This window comes from Chaetodon auriga, chromosome 22 (genome assembly GCF_051107435.1).
Source record: "Chaetodon auriga isolate fChaAug3 chromosome 22, fChaAug3.hap1, whole genome shotgun sequence".
Taxonomy (NCBI): Eukaryota; Metazoa; Chordata; class Actinopteri; order Chaetodontiformes; family Chaetodontidae; genus Chaetodon; species Chaetodon auriga.
The window spans coordinates 1,441,703-1,464,726 of record NC_135095.1 but is presented as its reverse complement, the minus strand read 5'-3'; the positions used below and the strand labels follow the sequence as shown (position 1 = coordinate 1,464,726).

Below are 23,024 nucleotides of genomic sequence, written 5' to 3'. Positions count from 1 at the left end.
GTTAAAAAAGTAAAACCTTGTGTTTTATGTTTGCAAATTTCATGTTTTCTTTTTTGTTACTTGCAAATGAAATTTTTCTACCCTGTGATGTGCAGAATGAGCTTTTCACTTCTTCTTTTTCAGTCTTTTCCTTATAATCCGTTTCTCTAATCCTTCTCTCTCCTCATGATCTCTACAGACCATCCATGTGGCCATCGTGTGTGCAGGTTACAACGCCAGTCGAGACGTGGTGACGCTGGTTAAATCTGTCCTTTTTCACAGGTACAGCAATGCTCTTTTTTTATTCTTACACCAACCTAGTCCCCTAGATATTACCTTTAAGTGCATGTTCTAGGAAAGCAAATGCTTGTCAGATTACGTGGTGGCAAGTGGTAAAAATGCTAATATCAACTGTATCAGCTAAATTTATTGCATTGGTTCACCAACATATTCAATAATATGTTTAGGCACAGGCAAGGTTGAGTATTGATTTGAGAAGTGGGGGTCTGCCATTTTAAAGCTACCTCGAATCAATTACCCTTACCTTACCTACACCACTTCACAGTGCCTAATCCCATTCACCCCTACCTCTGTACCAAAGCTGGGGAGCCTCAGGCCATACATGGCCCATGAGACTGTTTGATTTAGCCCACAAGACAATTCAGAAATATAGAAAAGCAATTACTTTACTTCAGCAATAAAGAAAATACTATAAAATAGTGGATTAACACAGTTTTCTAAACGGTCTCTGAACGGAACACACACAGAGTGGCTGATATATTGTCAATGCATCATGGAGACTATCAACAAAACATAAATAGATGAGAGTGTCACGCCTTCTTTTTTGTAATTCAAGTTTTTTATGTAGGAATGTCATGTTTTCCAACAGAAATGGACATTTTTAGTTTTTATGTAAAGGGCCAGTCAGTGTGCCTGAGTTAGTTTGTGGGTCACAGTGATGACAATGGCTAATCTAGAGTGTCATTACACCTACAAACATGCTAAACTGGATGAGCTGCAAGGACACATGTGCTTTAATCAAGTTAATGTTCTTCAGTGAGTTTGGATTCTCTGCAAGGAGCTTTCACATGACCCCATTCTGACACAGACAGTGCAGTTTTGTGGTGAGTGAGGCCACCCTGATACAATTACTGGCCCAAGTGGCCTACCCAGACATTTAGAGCCACACCCACAGGGGGCACTACAAGCACCAAAATTGTATTCCTCAAAACCCAGTGGACAGAATTTCACCAATTTCGGTGTGCATGTTCTTGGAGCAAGTATTAATCCAAATCTGAAGTGCCATGTTGATTGATGAAAGTGGACATGGCCTATCACATATTTACTGATAACTTGGGTTGGCATCCGATGCTACCTCCTGAAAATTCCCACCGAGTTTTGTTTTAAGATTTATATAACTAATTGTTTTAAAATGTTAGGGCTCAAGGTTATGCATAGTTAAGGACATGGCCACTTTTTGTTTCAACAACAAGGCTTCATTCAGCCTGCCTTTCCTCCACCCATGCACCACCTCCTTGACCATTTTGGTTTAGCCAGGGGTTAGGTGGAGTTACTGCCAAGGCACTGCCAAGATGAAGACGGCCAGAACCACCACACTGAGCTGGATAATTCATCCATGTTTTATACAGTCTATGCTTTAAATGAAATTAAACTAGCTGAAGTGATATGGAGCGCAAGCCGTTTGTGGCTGCTTGTGGCTTGAATTTTGGCCTATTGAGGTGCTTCCTTCTGTTCAGCACAAAAGAGATTGAATATGGAATCACCGCTTGCGGCTGTATTTTTTATGTGCTTGAATAAGATAGAATAATTAAACTCAGCCAAATAACTGGAAGTAATAAGCATATGCTTCCTAAGAAATATGAGCCCGATCGGCCAGATAGCCTGAAATTTCAGTGTGCTCTACAAAAATCCACTGGACTATAAAGGTCTGCCATGATGCATTTTCCACCAGTTAGATTTTTTTGGAAAAACAGTAGTATGACTAGAGAGTAACATGAATAGAACTGTTTATTCAATTCAACACCAAAATGGGTGTATGGCATTGCAGGACTGAGATTCACATTTCTTTTATAAATGAGCAAGATCAGTTGAAAAACATTGTCACCATCAACCACAATAATTTGCTTGGGATGGGGCTTATCAGAAAAATAGCCGTAACTCATTAACAGTTTGTGTAGTTATCATAAGTCTTGCCTTCAGGCCAATGTTTTGAATTCAACTGATAGAGGAAGCCAAAAACATGTACCTGAAAATCAAGTTGACCAAATTTCACCAATTGTGTGCACTGTTGATTGGTGCAAGTGGGTGTGACTTATCACATTTGCTCATAACTCAACATGTTCATTAGCAATTCTGATCAAACTAATTTGTAAAATCCTGTGCCATCTCCTGATGATTCCCACTGAATTTCATTTAAAAAAAAAAAAAAAAAAAGATGAATTAAACAAGCCAAAGTAAATTTGCTCACCAGTGTGACACCTAAAACCCATTCATTCACAGCTACTTGCACATTTAATTTTTGTCCATTGACCTGCTTCCTTCTGTTGAGTGCAAAAGGCTTTGAAATCTGGAATTGCTGCTCGTAGCTATATTTTGTTTTCTCTTTTATGTTCAGAGAGACATAAGAAGCACATTCGCATTCTCATGTTTAATTCTGACTAAGTATCATAACGTTTCTATCAGCTTAAAAATATTCTCCTGATAGCACCATGGGGTTTATAACTAAAACAGAGCGGTGTTTTTATTTATAGACATGCTAATGTTGATGCTTATGTGTATGAGTGGTTTCAAATAAGAATCAGATCCAACAGGGTCTTGCTTATAAGCAAACATTTAATGCTTTGAGACCAACCGAAGCAATTTGTTTTGAGTTGTGTACTTATAGAATCCCAAATGTTTCCAACAATGTTCAAACCCAGAGAAATCCGGAATTGTATTCAAGGTAACAGTGCATTTCATTTAGGGGACCACCAGATGATACTTCAGAGAGTTAGGGAGAAAGTTGGCAAATGTGACTATCAGTAATGTGAATAAAACTTCAGCGCATTACCTCTTTCATGAACACTTCTGCCTGAGTCACATCAATGGCAATGGTGGTGTCACTGGTCACTGTCTCCTCACAAACCATGTTTTTGGCCATAACTCAAGAATCCATATGCTTATTATGACAAAATTCCACACAAATGTCTCAGGATAAAATATGATTTGCCACAACCTCCATATATAAAACATTGTATTTTATTGTATTGTATGTGCTGTCCTGGTTTCTTTTAATCATGGCCACAATCTTTCTCCAACCCTAATCAAGAGGTTTTAGTTAACTAAACTTAACCATAAATGAAGTAATCACTGAAGAATCATTTGGATTGTTTCAAATGACACTCACTGACAGTATTTTGTTCTTAAATCTAATGAATTGTTGATCATGTCTCCCCACTAATGGGGGTACTGTATTAGAAAATGCTTGTATGGGTTATTTTGGAAGGCAGAGACAATAGCCTCAGTTTTTTTTTATTTTATTATTTTTTCAGTCAAGGTTTGAGAACATATGCATATGGATAATGCACAATTAGTCATGAGGGAGGATGACAAAATCTCAATAGGGTATTCTGCAACATTCTGTATAACCATAACAGCAAGATCTGTTTTTTAATTTTGCTGGTATGAGTAAGTACTTTGTCATGTATATGAAGGGTGCCAGTCATATAAATCCTATCCAGTTGTTGTTTTTTCTCCTCCCACACAATCTGTCTAGAGTACATTCATATAAACCACTCCAAAATGCTTGGTTTCTGCTCTATACTAGGGATGCACCAGTGTGTTCCACTGGCTTGGTACTGGTATTGATTCGGACTTTATTAAACCAATTGGGTATTCACTAAATTTGACTGATTCACATTAAATACATTCTCACAATTCTTTCTCAATGCCATCATGTAATTCAGTGTTTCAGGTACTGTATCAGCTGCTGTACATTCATTCAGTCAAGGGGGCTGATGAATAATATTTTAGTGCTATAGCCATCCCTGATAATATTACCATATGTATGACATATGTCAGCAGGCATCCTGTCACCTGAATGGCATTGTCACAGCAGTAACCTCATTTGCTGTAGTTATGTTTATTTTCTATGGTTACTTAATGTTGGTCAGTAATGCAGCTGCTACTAACTCATCAATTCTTGTATGTGCTTCACAAGAAATGTCAACATAACAGACTTATGCATTTGGTAGTTTTGCCAGATTTACTTGATACAGTCTTTCTCAAACTCGATTTAGACTTTTTTCATACTCTCTGTGTGACACCCGCTTTTAAAAAGTGCATGGATGAAATTGATTTTGTTGCACAGTATGTTTAATGATGCAAAAGAGAGAGAGAGAGAGGAAAAAAAGGGAATGGGTCAGAAAGGAGGACTGACTGCATCTTCTTAACGACAAGCTTTTGGCAACTACAGAGGAAGTTGGTTTTGGTTTCTAAGGAGAAAGATGCAACATAGCTGAAGTGGTTTGGTGCAGAAATACAGAAGCATGTAATTAACCCTCAACCCTAGCATTTTGCAGTGTGGATGGTTTACTAAACAGCCCTGCTGGGCACATACCCAGGAGCCCAAGGACCTTTGTATGAAGTGTTAAAATTTCTTGTTGGAAAGTCAATTAAATGACTACAAAGAAACTGAAAACTGAAACTGAAAAATGACCACAAAGAGAGACTGATGTGCTCACAGCTGCTCACACCTGATTAGCACAATTAAATCTGAAATCTGAAAGTCAGTCTGAAACGTATGTATTACTAGCAGATCTCTTGTCAAGTTATGTCTCAGAAGAGTTGATCTTGAAGGTGTGTCTGCATTCAGGTCAGGATTTGGTAAAAACTGAGGTTGATGGGTTCTCATGAGAGACTGAGGAAGTGATGGAATCAGTACTGGGAGAGAAAAAGTTGGAATGGTGCATCCATACTCTACATGGTGGAAGAAACTTCCTCTTTGAGCTGGAAGGTGAGAGCTCAGGTTCAGGGCAATGCTTCACTCCTCTCTGAGCACAATGAATCTGTATCTGTCTGCCCTGAAAGTCTTGACCAGAACAAGATATTTATATTGCATTATGAAGATTAGATGAATAGATTAGCATGGACAAGATTCTGATAATCAGCATTTACTTTACATATTTGACTCTTTATCAATATAATCCCATGTATCCAGTCAAAGACTTGTTGCCATTTGTCCAGAGGATGCGAAAACCATTTCCATGTGCACTGCTGCTGCTGTCAGCTAGTATGAAACCAGAGTTCTGATACATTTTGACAGATTCCAGCCCCCAGTGCTTATTGAGCAAGTGCAGCTGACGCATTCATTCCCAAGTCATTCATCACAAGACACCCCAGAGTGTTCACATCCTCAGCTCAGTGTCACAATCTCTTGACCTGATTTTGAATTCCTGAATATGTATTTTGCACATACACCCCTGTTTGATGTGTGTGAGCTGATGTGAACTATATGTGCTGATGTGGTACTTATGGTGGTTTTTAGAGATGGTAACAGACTTTTTATACTTGTGCTACAATTTTTTGCCCTGTGCTGCAAGTCCTTAAAGCTCTGTAGCAGCTTGACATACAGCTCTGTCCTCTATACTGTCCTACCTAATGAAGGCCAAAGGCCCTTGTTTATTAGCATGTATATTAATAGCATATTGGCTTGGTAGTAGTCATTATATAGTACTTACTAGTGTCATTCTACAACTACAAGGGCTTTCCCTAAATAACCTTCTAATAACTGCTTATTGACTTTAATGAAGGAAATTACTGTGTTAATAACCTAATTGTAACCCACAGAATATAAACCTTATATAACCTCAATATAATCCACCTTAATATAAAATGTGACTAAATACACAAATCCTGATGTACAATATAAACAATAATAATTATTGATAACTGTTTAAACCCAGACCTGTCTTCATGTACAATAACTTTTAATGATGCAAAATGACAGGTTGCATGGATATAACCTAATGTTGATACTTTTAAAGGAATTTCTCGTTTGATAAAATTCTTTATTAATTTAACTGTGATATTAAACTTTAATTAACATCAATATGGTGTAAATACGTCAGACTTCGGCAAATTTCTATCTACAACTACCAGGGCAGTTTGATGCTGTATCTTAGAACTATTTTCCTCACTAGTTATTCCAAACATTGTCCACCATATTTTACAAACCTTTTCTTACCTGTATAAATAGTCCAGAAGATTGACCCTTTTAGTGTTGTAGTAAAGAACCCCCAGTGCAAACAGGATGTTGCTGTGAAACAGCATAGAACTCATTTAAGTTTGGTTATGTGTCCACAGGCGGAACCCACTGCATTTCCATTTCATCACAGACTCCATTGCTCAGCAGATCCTGTCCTCTCTGTTCCATACCTGGATGGTTCCTGCTGTCAGGGTCAACTTCTATGACGCAGATGAGCTGAAGGTGAGGAACACAACTCCCAGTTTCCCTTAGAAAGCTGCATCCAACTACACTTAATGCCCTTTAGACCATATTCCCACATGAACCATTTTGTTCTGATGTCACACTCACAGTGGGAAGCTCGAACAGTGTTAACAAAAGGATAATGTCGTACTGCTGTGTTCCAGGTTGCAAATCATATAGAGGAAAGACATCTGCCAAATCGTTATCATTTCACCTGTTCCCAATTGATTAGCAACTGAAAAGACAAAGGATAGTGAAAATCCAGAGGGACATCAGGCCGTATTTCAAAACAACATATTTGATGGCCCATTAGCTACTGTTGGACAACTGGTAACATTAGCTTTCAACCACTCCCTAACTAACATTACCGTTTGATAGCAGTACATGAAACAATAGGAAAGGCAGAAATTAATTCTGAAATATCAACGCGCTTAGACACATTTATATAAAACTGGAAACAAAACACCATGAATGTAACCAAGCTTGCAGTCTAACATAACGTAATTTAACAAAACACAGATGTCTTGCCAGGCACATCATGCAACACAAAACACTCACCATTCCTTCTGTTCATACAGATTATATCTAATACTTGTTTTGGATGTAATCTGTATGAATGTTACACAGAAATATGTGTTCCAGTGAGCGTAATGTCACGTGACTGATTTAAACAGCACATTTCTGAGTTCAGGTGAAGAGACAGCAAGACAGTTAGCATTACATTGCTGACTTGATTACATCTAATGTACTTCCATTCTTAAATAAATGTGAGCTTCCCACTGAGTGTCAAAAGAAAAATGGCATCATCATGTGAATATGGGCTGTAGTGGTTAATTAAGTGGTTAATTAATTGGCTGCCACCTCCTTTGATACTATGGAGAGGTTATGAGCTCTGTAAACAATCTTTAAGGGTGATGACATATAAACAATGCAGTTATAAAATTCAGTCAATTTAACAGCAAATAATCCCAACCTTGTTTTGGTGTGGTGTTTCAGTCTGAGGTGTCATGGATCCCCAACAAACATTACTCAGGAATCTATGGCCTGATGAAGCTTGTGCTCACTAAGACACTGCCGTCCGACCTGCAGAGAGTCATCGTCCTGGACACAGACATTACATTTGCCACTGACATTGCTGAACTCTGGGCTGTCTTCCACAAGTTCAAAGGTAACAAAATTCCTGCTTTCAGACAATTTCTGCAATTTCATTGCATGTACATGAATATTTTTACCAAGGGTTTGACCAGTATGGCTTTGTAAAGGCAGCTAGTAGTGATTTAATTTAAGAAAACTACTGATTTCAGTGTTTCCCCTAAAACTTCAGTTTTATCACATGGAAAACTTCCAAGACCGTATATAGGTCTTTACTAGATGCTCAAACCCATGGCATTTGTCTTTGTTTTGTGTATTATATTTTATAGACCAAATAATGGTTCTGTTCATTGGAAGTCTGAAAAATGGAATAATCAGTATTATTGCTCCTGTAGTTCTGAATGATTTCCCTCATCATTGCGCAAGTGACAGCAGTACAGAGTGAGAGTAAAGGTCTGTCATAGCAGATTTTTGTCCAGATGCTGGTCTGCCAATCATTTATAATATTTTCTCTCCCCACTCATTCTCCAATAATGGCTGATTCATCACACATGGAGAAAATCATCACCATGACTCATCATGTAAGATTGTGCTTGTTCAATCAGTGAGTGGTTGGGATCAGCTGGATAGACACTGTGGTGTTCCTGTGATGAGCCTGGAGGAGTAGTTCTTCATCTATTCATGAGCTACAGTTTGTGTGCTGTAAATGAAGCTTTAAAATATAGGCCTACAAACTGCTCAAATGTGCCATGTAGGCTAATAAACTTAGTAACTCATAAGAATGAAGTGAATAGTTTGATATTTAGGGTAATATGCTCACCACAAATTGAAATAAAAAAAAGATAACAGCACTGAAATGTTGAGATGTTGTCTTTAAAAATTACAATATTGTCCTTGTACTGTGACCTTGTAGTTCTTTATTGTGTGTATTTTAAGGAGCTGGTGAGTTTCTTTTTAAGTGAAATCAATATCTTCTTTTAAAGTTACTGTGCTAACAAATACTCTTAACAATCAAATCACAAAGGTCAAGATTTATCGAAAACAAATATCAGATGATGTGAACTATTACAGCCAACTTTTCAGTCCTCCTTCCAGTATGGCTGACCAAAACAGCTATAAACCCTTTTGCTATCCAACACAATCAGGTAACAGGTTGTATGAACTAGTTCTGTTCGAGCATAACCTGATTCTTACAAATAATGTTGAACGCCCATCCAAAAAAGTCCTGTGAGTATTTCACAAGGAAGCATGGAAGAGAGGAAAGCGTAAAGATTGAGGAAGGCACGTAAACAGGGGGTGGTGCTGGTCAGTCACTTCAAAGATTTATGAGTAGTGCTGTCCTATAGTGCAGCACAGCTAACAGTGGGTGGATCAAACTTCATTAGGAAGTGACTCCAATGCAGCACGTCTGACACCCACTCCCTTTGCTGTCCAGTCTGGCTGAACTGTTTAGCCCCATTATGTTTACAGCATTTCAACACTCCACTAAGATGCACTCAATATATGTTGATCTCAGGCTTCAAAGTACCAGCTGATACACAAGCTTATAAAGCAGGTTACAAGAGCTTATACAGCGCTATGATTTAGCCAGCACAGCTCTTATTTTATCTGGTCATTAACCTTATCGAGTGCATAGAAGCCACCAACGCACAAGGGATGTTAAGACCTTAATGTATTCCAAGAGAGCATGTACTGATACATGCCATTAATTAATTTACATACAGTAACTACATACTGTCCTACCCAAGCAACCAAAATATATGCTGAAGTGCGATCACTAAGGACTATGTCTTTGGTAGAAATGACTGTGATTTCTGAAATAAAAGTCAGTGGTTTGATGATAATAATAGCCTAGTCTATTGACCAGGGGTGGAATTACCTGTACTTAAATGGCTCACTCTGTAAGTATAGTGTACATTCACACAGCACTAATTCTATCAGTACAGCAGACATGTCTTACTCACCACTCAGCTGCTTTCACTCTCTTTTTAACAGAAATGTTATATTCATTAATTCCAGTCACCTCTACTTTTTTGAGTGTTGAATGCCACTATCAACAAAACACAAGACTTACTGCAGATGTTTCTTTAAGAAATTCTTTAACAAATTGACAAATTGAAAAAGAGGGTTGCGTTATTTCTCATATATTTTAGATTACCCTGAGTTTGGCTGTGACATTAGTCTAATGCAAGTTAGACAATCATAAACACTAACTCATTTGAATCCTAAAAAGTTGGCAACCCTATCCCCAGACGAACTCAGAACAAGTGTCTTCTTACAATTCAACAGAGCTGAAAACAGATCTGGAAAAGTCTGTTCAGACAGAAAGAAGAGCAAGTTTTTGCATTATATCATGCATACAAATTTGACCATTGGACCATTTGCACAGTCTGTGTTAATTCACCCCAAGCAGCAATTGAAGCACCAACTTGTGTGTGTGTGTGCGTGTGTGTGCGTGTGTGTGTGTGTGTGTGTGTGTGTGTGGCTTAGCTTCTGACTGATCTCAGAAGTCAACTAATTTTCCCCCGTTTCACACCTTTTTCCTCTCATCTTTGTACATTTTATGTTCTTCTTTACATACTACAATGGGTGTGTACAGATGCAGATGCATTTCACATGTGTAATGGAAGTCAAAATGCAGACCTTCTATTATGCTTTTCAGCACATGTGCTGTTGCTGCAGTTGTCCACAAGGATGCTCAAAGACATGAGCTTCCGACGAAATTAATATCACACGGACCCTTGCGGCTACACAGATGTTGAAAGTATAATTTGCCCTTTACCTTTTTACTGCTCTCATTCTCTGACTAACATGGATTGAGAGTGATGGGGCATTCCCAGGTCTTCACTAATAAATTACATTTCTTATTCCATTAATTTTGCCATTTTTGGAGTGGTTAAGTTGTCGTTCGTGTAACTCAACTCATCCTACAGACATTTAAAAATTAAAAAAAGAGGGATTGTACTCTTTGAGTTGTTGGAAGGCCTTTAATGTAACAATTTCACTTAAAAGTAATTGAAAAACAGCACAATTGAGTGACTGGAAATTATCAGTAAATTCAAACTGTGGTAAAAAAGAGAAACTGAGAGCTGCAGAGTGGTGGTTATGACATGATTCTGTTGTACTGAGGAAATTAGTGCTGTGGCTATGTACACGATACTGATTTTATCAAGACAACAGGCAAACATGGAGCAAATGTTGAGGTTGCATTATCAGAAACTCAGAACAGAGGATCAGTCAGAAAGGCTTGTTATTATGATAAAATATAGTTTTAAAAAAGGCAAAACAGAAAAAGACACTCTACACTAATATAAGCCTGTTTTCAATAAAGACCTGGATCTCTTTGCAGCTGAGTTAAATAAATGCCAATATTTGAGTGTCTGTTACATTGTATTTATTAACAAATTTTGCTCTGATATTCATTTATTTTGTCATTTTCAGTTCATTTTCCTTACAGTTCCCTGGATCAGAATCAGAATCAGAATCAGAAAAAGCTTTATTGCCAAGTACGATTTTACACATACCAGGAATTTGTTTTGGTGATGTTGGTGCATGACAAATCGCACCAACACACCGAGGCAGCCATCCGCGGCACCATCTATGTTTGTGTGTATGTCTGTCTATGGCTAGTTGAATATGATTCTGGATTTGTAACAAACATACTCTGAGTGAAAACAACAGTTCAGGTTTATCAAACCTCAAATCTTAGTGCATCATGAGGACACCGTTTTAAATACTTTCAAATTGGATGTTGATTTCCAATATATAGATCTGAAATGCATTTATTGTTTGGCATTAGTCTCGGAGTGTTAAATGTGGTCCTACCGAACTCCACGTATAGGGCATGTTTGTCCAATGACCCCATTTTTCACAGCAGGCCTGGTCACGTTGGCAATGAATTGCTGTGTCTTTTTTATGGATTATTTTTCCTGCTTGCCTCCAGGTCCTTTCTGTCTGCCTCTCTTTTGTGTTCTCCATATGACCCTGACAGCACTCAGGGAGGTTAAATGTTGAACTGACTGTATGTTCTTGTTGATGGGTTTCACAGCCACACAGAGATGGTTACATACACCATTTATCCATCCGTTGTCAGAAATCACTGGTGCCTGCCTGGAATTTGTTCAACTTAACTCTCCAATTCTAATCAGTAGATATTCTGGGGTTTGGTGTGGAGCCCTAGGGAAATTAGAGCTCGACTCAATACCTCATATTTCATCTTAGCCTCATTCCCATATGCTTTGCACTGCCGGGAGTACAATCCATGACCCTTGCCACTTTGACAAATTTGAGGCCCGTGATGGTGTGTCTGTAGGAGAGGGCAGGCAGGTTGAGATTTTTAATGTAGGTACGGAGGAGACTGAACAGTTTGTTGGATTGCATTTGAACTCATTCATTCTTGAACGTCTCTCAGGCGTTGTGTATAGAGCCCAGGTCCATTTCTCTTCACCAGGTATTTTCTTCGAAACTGTGTGCATGTGTCTTGGAAGTAATGCCGTGCACTTTTCAACCTGCCTAGTAAAGGTAGATGGCATTTTGCGTCCGAAATACCCGGAAAAACTGGATGAGGTAAAAAGAACGCATGCATTCTGGTGTCCTAAAAACATTGTTCTAAAAATGAATTATTGTACTTTTACTTGATGATTTGGACTGCTTGCCATCACAGTTGGAGCTACAGCAGTGGCTGTGACATGCAGCCCTTCGAGACAATTATGGTCATTTCAAACTCTTAGCACCTGATTGGCCCAATTTGCATCCCAATTTTTGCTCCTTTTGAAGTCAGACCTCTGTTCAGTGAAATGTGAACACACAAACAAGATACATATATTTTTAGATTCAGTGTGACTTACACTTTCTGTGGATAATGTTATCCTCTGTACATCCATAGATACATTGCAAACAATAACTACTATGTAATCCAGCCCCCTCTATAGAGCACTCTTCTGAACCATGTTACAAAGTGTGCCACACAAAGCAACCACAAGACTACAAGATCATAAAAACAGTTTCCACTTTAAGAAAAAACAAATTAAACCAATTACACTGTCAGCAAAAGGGCAGTCAATAAAAATCAAGTACAATCAGGAAAAGCTCTCCAATAAAAGTATGTTTTATGAAGAGGTCACAGAATCCACTGACCTGATCACTTGGAAAGTGAATCATGTGATTGTATCCCCCAGTGTTTCTGATGATAACAATGTCAGATTCAAAATTGCTAATATGGATTTTTAGAGACAATGAGAAAAAAAATGATGTTTAGTTTTGGGGATGTTTTTTGGTTGGAAATTTTGCCTGGATATTGTTGTTTGCAGTTCAGACATACATTCATGCAAAAACTTCTTTTTAATCTGTATGCGGCTTCTTGGGTTTCGGGCCAGGAAAAAGACTAAATTGAGTGTCATCTGCATAGCTGTGGTAGGAAAAGCCATATGAGTGAATAACAGAGTTAAGTTACTTGGTATAAAAAGAAAAGAGGAGACCCAGAAAAGAACCCTAAAGAACTCCAGTAGTGAGGCTCTAAGGTTCAGATTCTGTAGTTCTTAAGGGAGGATGTGAAGAGCCTGAGACTCTACATTCTTGGATGGTGGAGAGAGGTAGAATCTGGTGGTTCAGCCTGTCAGACGCTGCAGAAAGGTCCAGGAGGATGATGACAGAGGGAATCTGCTCCGCAGTATTGAGTTTTTCTCTGTAATGGCAAGGAGGGCAATCTCAGTTGAGTGGCCTGCCTTAAAAGTAAACTGGTGGGTACAAGAAGATTGTTCAGGTGTAGATATATGAGAGTTGAGTGAAGAATGCGTGCTAGAGTGTTTTAGAGATCAGAAGGGTTGAATATGGGCTTCTTTAAAAGAGAATTCACTCTAGCTGCTTTTAGTGTTAAGAAAACAACATGTTGTCAACAAGGTATTGATGAATGATGGGCCAAGCAATGCTTTTTGTTTTGTTTTGTTTTGTTTTTTTACTTTCCCCAGCCAGTCCCAAACTGAGGTCAAATGAGACATCTGAGCTATCTCAGTGACAAACCAGCAAACTCCATTCACTGGTAAAGACTGCAAGATGTGGTTGAAGGTTGCTTTCCTGCTTCGGTAGGGAACAAGAGGGGCCTTCATACAGCAAAATCAGTCTCTCACAGTCATCTGCATGTGACTTTGAAAGAAGCAACAAAAAAAACATCGTAATCAAAAAATTAAAAATGTGCTCATGTGGGGGCAGATTTATTTGCCTGCACTGCCTAAATAAATTCAACGCAGAGTAATTACTGGCCTCGATTCGGTGTGTCTGAGAGGTCCAAGTGCACAGAAGGCTTTTCATTTTGCACAAGGCTTTAATTTCAGGAAGAAGTAAGTGGTTGGACCAAGACTCGTGAATAGGATTTCTTATGCCTACACATGCATCTCCCTCTGTGTTTTTGTTGCTCTCTCTATATCTATTCTGACACATTAATGCATACACATGCGTACAGTAACATTCACTTGGGAACACTTAGTTTTCTCTCCCAGGAACATCCTGTTTCTTGTTTGGTTGCATTGTGGGAAGTGTAGTATACAGGCTTTTTGAAGCCTCACCCATTGTATGAAAGTCAGGATATGTCTTCTGTTTTCATTATTAATTGATTGAATGGAAATAAACAGGGGTTAGCGTGGAAAACTGTGTTGAACCTTTCTCAGCTTTCCCTGGTCATGCCATTGGGCCACTGTTTCATCGTGAGTTGCACTGATTGAAGTCATGACATCACGCCATCACACCTCCAGTGTTGAGTCCATATATGTACAGGCAGCAGTGGCATCTCACAGTGACAAACTGTCTTGTTGTGCTTTGAATGGTCATTGACAATCAGATCAAAGTTGAAACTCACTGTACTTTAAGAGCTGCAGTGGCTCAGTGGTTGGTACTGTTGCATCACAACAGGGATTCCTGGGGGCCAAATCTTGGCTTAGACAGGGCCTTTGTGTGTAGAGTTTGCATAGTTTTCCTCTAGGTGCTCTGGCTTCCCCCATGATGTATGTTAGGTTCATTCTCCTGGCACTGCCCCTGACCAAGGCATTTAGGTCCATGGCAGCTGCACAGTGGGGATCAATAATTGTATACAGAACTACAGGGTGAAGAAAGTCAAATATTTATCTAAAATTTGGAGCTGCATCTGTATGTTGTGGATGATTAAACTTAACCTCAATCTGCTGCCGTGGTGACACCTGCTGCTCTCATCACTGAGGCTCACTGAAATGAAAGGCTCCCAGTAACTTCCTCAGATCTGGTGTGATCTCACAGTTAAATATCACCTTTTAAGACCTGATGATACGTTGACAATTGCATCAAAGAAACTCATTTTACAGCTTATCTTACAGCTTTTACTCTTACTGATTTATCTTTGTTATCTACCATTTACCCCGAGTAATCTATGTAGTTGTGAGAGACAACATAAATTGAGGCAGCGAGAGTAGAGTTATAGGCTGGCAAAGAGAAACAGAATCTTATCAGTGAACAGGGACTTGGCTTAATATCATTTTGATTGACATAATTAATAATAATCTTTCTACAAAGCTGGTGAGTGGGAACAAGCCCCATACACTGAAACTGGGATTGTAACCCAGTAAGCGTCCATCAGCCTCAGGGCCAACGTCTCTGCCGATGGGAGCTTTTCCTTCACAGATGTCTTTGCCAAGTAGCAAAACTCATTTGAGAGTGGTCATTTTAATGTAGTACTGTAACTCGCCATCTGCTAAAAAAGCTGTCAGTGCAGCTGCACAGTTTCACCTGAGGATTTACTTCAAACAACGTTCTTGTTCAAGGACAAGTCATACACAGTATAGTGCAACTATGCTACATTATTTATTTAACCAGGTAATGTCTTAGATGATCAGCAGTTTCACAACTCAGAGCATTAGGGACAACTTAGGGACAACACCATCTAACTTTTGAAATGGAAAGTTTGAAATTGAGAGGTAGTGATGAAATAAAATACCTGAATTTAAATTGAAAGAAGACTCCACATGTAAAAGCAAGAGCCAAAAGCCCAATTCAGTCTGGTCTAATTTTATGTTTAGATCTGTTGAAATTGATGAATTAGCCCTCTCTATCTTGAAATGTAATTTAACAAGAGAACTTAATTTGTTGAAAACATCCTTGTTCCATAGAGTTGGGTTATGTCAAGATTTTACCAATTGTAATTTCTTGAGTTAGTATAACAACACTTGAAGTTTGTGCCACCTCCTGTTTCTTTTTTCATGATGTACAGTAATACGGGTACAAACAGCATAAAGATAAGAAATATACACAAAAAATCGCACAGCATTAAAATTCTTCAAACAAGAGGTGCTTGGTGTTTGGATCCATTGCTTTCACCTAAAACAAATTTTCTGAAGAATCACTTTCTTAGTTTTTAATGACATTTTATTTGGACAACATAATTTCATAAGACAATAATACAGTATCATTGTATTATTCCAATAAAATTAGCACTAGTATGGATGATGCCAGCAGCGAAAAACAACTTCCAACTAAACAAATTTCTCAGTTGGCATTTGTTGAATATATCTAATGATAAGATTGTTAATCAGTGCTCCAAGTGAGGTGCAGTAGGAGGATAAAATCGTGGAGTGAAGAGTGTATGTTGGACCTGCTGACCTTGGCATTCATATTTACTTATATCAGCACCCTTGACTCAGCAGTAAAACCTCCCACTGATCTCCTGGTACCTCTCCACAGCTAATTTAAGAACTGCTCACTCCCCCCCTTAGTCGCCTGCATGCTGGGAAATAGATTGTGGATCTCTGTGTGAGGACTTTGCTATGTAGGACATGCATATATACCATTATGTCCAGCTCTGTAATGCATTCTACTCAGACTGTAATCTCAAAATACCAGGTATTGGCTTTAATCCTTCAGGGGCTCACAGGCCAGATAGCCAGTTGTTAAATTCCAAGATCAATAACACCTAAACAGTGTAATGTGAATTAATCTGTTTTGAAGATTAAATGGCTAAGGCTATGGCTAACAGCTTTGTTTGACCATAGAAATCAACTTGTTTTGAAGGGACTTTTTTTTAGATATTATTCTGAACCAGAGCTGTTCATTTTTTCCTCTTTTTGAAATAGACTAAAGCTGTATTGATTTTGTTTCCTTTTCTTGCCTGTCATGGCTCTCTGACTTGGAAAGTCAGTATTTGACTGTTTTTGAGAAAGACTATGGTTAAAGCTTCACGGTCAGTTGCTCATCAGTTTTTCTTATTGTGAATGTTGGGACTGCCCCAAAGAGTTTTGAAAGAAAGGTAGGCCATGTCCTTGTCTGGGGAAAAAATAATAATAATAATAATAATGCTGATTTTGATGGGAAAGGAAACTTTCTAATGGTCGCTTTTCGTTTAAAACTGTGATTGATTATTTATAAATTAAAAAACAAAGTTTAAAAAAAATATATGATTTTATGAAATTGTGTACTATGAGAAAGACCACCAACTGTATGGTTTCCCTCAGCTCTATGAGGCAGTCCAGCCTCTTTTAGCTCATTGCTTTGGTTTTTCCCCAAACTCCACTCTACTAAACACAATTTTCAGCAGCAGGAAGCTGCTTTTAGTGGAAAAACTCTGATAAACCCACTGCATGCTACCTGCTGAGCACCAGACAGCAGAGTTAGCAACTGGCTGGGTGAACATAGTGGAGCATTTAGCAGGGAAAGAGAGAGATATATTTCTCAGGAGTTAGGAGAGAACAAAAACATAGTTAAAAGTAGAATGAATCTTGGGCCTATCAGGTGACTACAAACACCCGAAATGCATGATGATGTAGCTCTATGTCTGATGGATGAGCTTGAGCCCCGTGATCTCCTTCATTCCCGTCCACACATCCTTCACTCTGTTCCGCTGGAGTTTGGCCTCCAGATTCCACCTGTAGGCATCTCTGCTCTGCCTCATCTTCTCCCCCAGCTCATGCCGAACACTCCTCAGTTCTTTTATGTCCCCTGACCCGAAGGCTTGTTTCTTCCTATTTAGCAGACTTTTCAGGTCACTGGTGATCCAGGGCTTGTTGGAAAAGCAGCATACAGTCCGGGTTCTTCTGTTCACAGAATTTGATGTACTCTGTGATACACTCAGTCAGGTTGTTGATATCCTCCCCATGTGGCTCACACAACACATCCCAGTCTGTTGTCTCAAAGCAGTCCTGCAGTGACTCATTAGCCTCCTGCGTCCACCTCCTCACTGTTCTCATGGACACAGGCTGTCTCTAGACAAGAGGGACATACTGAGGTGTTAACAATACCAGGCTGTGATCAACTCTGCCTGGGGGGAAAGGGCTGTTGCACTGGATGCATCCTTTGCATTAGCATACAGTAGGTCCAGTTTGGTGTTGTCTCTGGTGGGGCAGTTAATAAATTGGTGGAATGTTGACAGAGTTTTGTCCAAAGTGTTGTGATTAAAGTCCCCAGTAATGACTACAAACGTGTTTGGTTGCTGCTTTTGTAGCTCCATGGTGGAGTGGATGACGTCACTTACTGCTTTCCGTCAGCCTTCAGAGGGATGTAAACAGTGATCACGATGGCAGACATGAACTCCAGAGGCAAATAATAAGGCCGCATCCCCACAGTTAGCAGCTCAATGTCCGGGCTACAGAAACGTTCCTTAAAGGTAACATGGGACATGTTGGTGGACAGAGTTCAGCAGGGTAACAGCTCTGGGGAAGAAGCTGTTCCTGTGCCTGCTGGTGTGGGAGCAGAGGCTCCTTATCCTCCTATCAGATGGTAGGGGGGCAAACAGTCCATGGCTGGGGAGGGAGCTGTCACTGCTGATGCCGTGTGCCCTTGTTAGATATCGCTTGCATTGGAGGTCCTCAACGGCAGTTAGTTGGGCACCAGTGATGTACTGGGCGGTTTTCACCACCTGTTGCAGGGCCTTCCACTCAGAGGCTGTGCAGCTGCCGTGCAATGCTGAGATGCAATTGGTCAGGATGCTCTCAATGCAGTAGTAGAAGTTAACTAGGATTTGACGAGCCAGGTTAACTTTCTTCAGTCTCCTCAGGAAGTAGAGGTGCTGTTGAGCAGTCTTTATCAAGGTGGAGGAGTTGAGGGTCCAGGAGAGGTCCTCGGAGGCCAGGAACTTGAAGCTGGAGACACGTTCAGCCTCAGCCCCGTCGATGTGAATGGGGGTGTGACTGCAACCTTTAGTTTTCCTGTAGTCCACGATGAGCTCCTTGGTCTTCTTGGTGTTGTCTGTGCACCACATCACCAGCTGCTGAACCTCATCCCTGTAGGCTGATTCATCATTGTTGTTGATCAGGCCTATCACAGTGGTGTCGTCTGGGAAATTGATGATGGAGTTGGAGCCATGCACAGGCACGCAGTCGTGGGTGAAGAAGGAGTAGAGGAGAGGGTTCAGCACACAGCCCTGTGGGACGCTGGTGTTCAGGGTCAGGGTGGCGGAGGTGTGGTTGTCTAACCTGACAGGCTGGGGTCTGTTGGTCAGGAGGTCCAGGGTCCAGTTGCAGAGGGAGGTGCTGATGCCTAGGTCACTTAGTTTGTTGACTAGTTTGGAGGGGATGACTGAGTTGAATGCTGAGTTGAAGTCGATGAACAGCATCCTCACGTAGGTGTTGTTGTTTCCCAGGTGCATTAGGGTGGAGTGCATTGCCGTGGAGATGGCATCCTCCGTCGACCTGTTTGGTCAGTAGGCAAACTGATGGGGGTCTATTATGGAAGGAAGACAGCATTTGAGGTGGGCCAAGACCAGTCTCTTGAAGCACTTGGTGATGATGGGGGTGAGTGCGAAGGAGCAGAAGTCATTAAGGCCCACTGCAGCTGACTGCTTCAATATTGGCACGATGGGGGTGGTCTTGTGGCACGTGGGGACTGCTATGTTGGCCAGTGACAGGTTGGAGATGCCAGTGAAGACCTCAGCCAGCTGTTCTGCACAGGCCTTGAGCATGCGGCCGGGTATGCCGTCAGGGCCAGCAGCCTTATGGATGCTCACCCTGCTGAGTGCAGAACGCACGTCATAAGTGAGGGGCTGTTCATCTGGGTGGGGAGCAGTTTTCATGGCTGGTTGTTAGTTGTCCTGTCGAAGCGAGCATAGAAGTTGTTGAGCTCGTCAGCGAGGGAGGCATTGCTGGTTGGGGCCGTTTTCTTTTTAGGCTGATGCAGTGGGGCTCGGCCTTGTTGTGGAAGTGCTCCTCAATCTGTAGCTTGTGAGTGTGTTAAGATTGAGCCTGATGCCCATCTTCAGGTTAGCTCTGGATGAGCTGTGTTGCCAGATCTGAAGGCAGCATCACGTTCTTTTAGTAGGAGGCGGACCTTACTGTTCATCCAAGGCTTCTGAATGGGGAAAGTTTTTATCTGTTTGTGGGTGGTGACGTTGTCAACACAAGTGTTAATGTAATCCAGAACAAAGGAGGCATGTGAGTCAATGTCAATGGATCCTGAGTCCAGCGTGGCCCGGGTACTGAACAAACTCCAGTCTGTGTGTTGGAACTGGTGCTGGAGTGTGGCATCCGTTCTCTCTAGCCATACTTTAGCAGTCCTCACTGACGGCTTCACACGTATGGTGAGTGGTGTGTACTTTGGGAGTAGGAACAATAAGAGGTTTCCACTCCTCGACAGTATACCCTGTTAGGGTCAGTAGTCCCTCCTTCCCTGAGCCAAGCCCTGCTTTCCCTTCCTGAGTCTCCTTCCTGAGAACTTCCTTTGGGTCAACCAAAAGTCCTCCTCCATAACCTCCCAACGAATCCTGAAAGCCTTCCTTCTTCAGCTTTATGGCCTCTGTCACCACTGGTGTCCACCAGCAGGTTCCGAGGTTGCTGCCATGACAGGCGCCAACCTTCTTACAACAACTCCTAGACTTGAGTTTACCTGGTCCGTCCAGCAATCTCCCCTGTGATCTGAATCAACTCACCACCAAGTGTTGATCAACTGACAGCTCTGCTCCAAGACAAAATAAGATAATCCTTTATGATTGACATTCTGGAATAAGTCAGCAGATCTGATATGGACAAAGTCAATCAAAGGCAATCACTGATCTTTGGCTTAATGTCTTCTGATAGCAAGTATACTTATCTACACTTACACTCCCCTCAACAGGGTGTTTTTTATGGCCAGTCCATGACTAGCACATTCCTTCCAATAAATTCCAAAGAAAAACAGTCTGAGCCTCTCAGTGAGTCACGTATCCCCACACCCATCCGGTGCCTGTCACTCTGGGCAACTCTGGAAAAAGAGAGTCCAGCCCCCCTCTCCAGGGATTTGGTTCCAGACACAGGGCTGTGCATAGAGGTGAGCCCAGTTACATCTAGTTTTTACCATTCCACCTCCTGCTCAAGCTCTGGTTCCTTCCTTGCCAGAGAGGTGACATTCCACATCTCTAGAACCAGTCTATGATGCCTAGGTCATCACTTTTATCTGCTCCTTCAGTGACATTGCACACAACCCCAGGTTCACAGGATGGTGGCTCCACGTAGCTCTTTTGAGCTGTGCTCCACCAGGCACCATGGGTCTGAATGTATTTAGCTGCTGCTGAATACAGTACTAATATGTGTTCTTCAGGGACATCAAACATGATCAAAATAATTAGTCACACAGGTTTATTAAGAAGAAGAAGAATCGGGGGGAGACATTCCCCTTTATTTGTCACACACATGCGAACACTGCACACGAGGTGAAATTTGACTTCCGCCTTTAACCCATCCTGATCGTCCCTCCTCCGCGGCAGACCAGGAGCGGTGGGCAGCCAGACCAGCGCCCGGGGACCCATCTTCGCCGTCACCATTGGTCAGGTGGTGATGTTTTTAGTGGGGGTATATTTTTACGGAGGTGAACACGGGGAGAACATGCAAACTCCACACAGAAAGGCCCTCTTCGAGCAGCAGGCACCGAAGGCATGGTGGAGGACACACCTGGTGTGTCGAGAATCGAACCCGGGACCTTCTTGCTGTGAGGCGACAGTGTTTCCACCGTGCCACCGTGCCACTGTGGCACGGTGGCACATTACTTAACTGCAATCAAAATTGTTTAACTTTATAAAAGCATGGAGTAGAATATATAGGAAGAGATTTCCATAGAATTTTCCTCCCACAACTGCTGACAATGAGATTAAATTTACAGCCACGTTTTTTGATGAATCCAAACCAAAGTAGAATCACCTGTGAAATCTGTCCAACATGAGCAGTGTTTTGTTTTTTGAGCACTAATTGGCAGGCTCTTTCGTCACCTTGATGTCAGATCTGTGTTCTTTGTTTTGCAGCATTTCTAAAGGGGGCTGTCTGCTCTCTGCTGCCTGCTCCAATAAACTCTCATTAATCTTCCTTACAGCCTTCATTAAAGCTGCAACTGCTACACCCATGCCCACTCTCCATGCTCCTATCTCCTCCCTAATGCCTATCTCCTTGACCTTTATCTCTGCCCAGCTTGCCTTTCATAATCTCTCGCCCTGAAGCCCTCATACATCTCTTCCTTTCTCATCTCTTTATTTCCTTGATCTCTCCTCTTTATTTCTGCCTCCTTTTCTGTCCTCTTTATGCCTTTTATCTTGTAGCTGAAAACTCCATATGAGCTCAGTATTGAATTCAATTTGCCCAATGTCTCATGGCAGCAGTGTGCCATTTGAGAAGTAGCAGTTCTCTCCTGTTATGTCATTGACTCATAGCCAGTTAGCTAGAGATCATAACTCAGTTATGCAGCAAAGAATGTTTTTTATTGAGTTTACAATTAGTTTTAAATCTGCTTTCCTAAAATTTGATTAACACAAATTCTTGAGTTTGCAAAGATTTTTTACATTGAAATGCTTACAGGTGCTTGGCTGAACAATACTGGATTTTTGAGGTTGATACCAATAGCAGTATTGTTACTGAGTTTAAAAATCAGATCATGGCATATCAACCGATATTGATGTTCTTTCAAAAGCACATAACATAACACTCTTCTCTGAAATGTATTTGTATAGAATAGTGCATATGTATGATATTTAACTGAGAAAAACTTGATAGTGCTTCTGATGGACAAACTGTGTCATGGAGATGTTCTTTCTATATTACTCTTTCTGTGTAATGTCTGCACTGCAGCTTATTATTAATTGGCAAGACATAAGACATATAATACAAACTCAGAATAATGAGAATGACATGACTTTGTTATTGTTGAATTAATGGAATGTGTGCTGTGGAAATGTACATTATGCTGAATTCACCATGTAAGCCAGTGTCGCACAGGTAATTCCAACCCTATCCTGATTTTTCCTTTGCCTAGTCTTAATTATCACCCAGCCTTTATTTGCAACTATTTGCGACTCGATGATTTAGATAGATAGATAGATAGATAGATAGATAGATAGATAAATAGATAGATAGATAGATAGATAGATAGATATTTGATTATTTGAGAATTGATGGTAAATCAGTTATGTTTCTTAACACTAACATTATGTTACCATTGTATGTTACCATGGTAACATTATGTTACGATTAGGAACATAGTATAAGGTTGCACTTTGTCATAC

The 23,024-nt window shown here is 40.6% G+C and overlaps 1 protein-coding gene across 1 annotated transcript in view; it reads left to right on the top strand.

Annotated features, from left to right (window-relative positions):
* large1 (LARGE xylosyl- and glucuronyltransferase 1) overlaps positions 1 to 23,024 on the top strand; it is a 101,816-nt gene that overhangs the window by 54,992 nt on the left and 23,800 nt on the right. Inside the window, exons 4-6 of the mRNA XM_076722074.1 lie at positions 179 to 261; positions 6,343 to 6,466; positions 7,463 to 7,634. Coding sequence (XP_076578189.1) covers positions 179 to 261; positions 6,343 to 6,466; positions 7,463 to 7,634 — 379 coding nt within the window. The remainder of the gene's footprint in view (positions 1 to 178; positions 262 to 6,342; positions 6,467 to 7,462; positions 7,635 to 23,024) is intronic.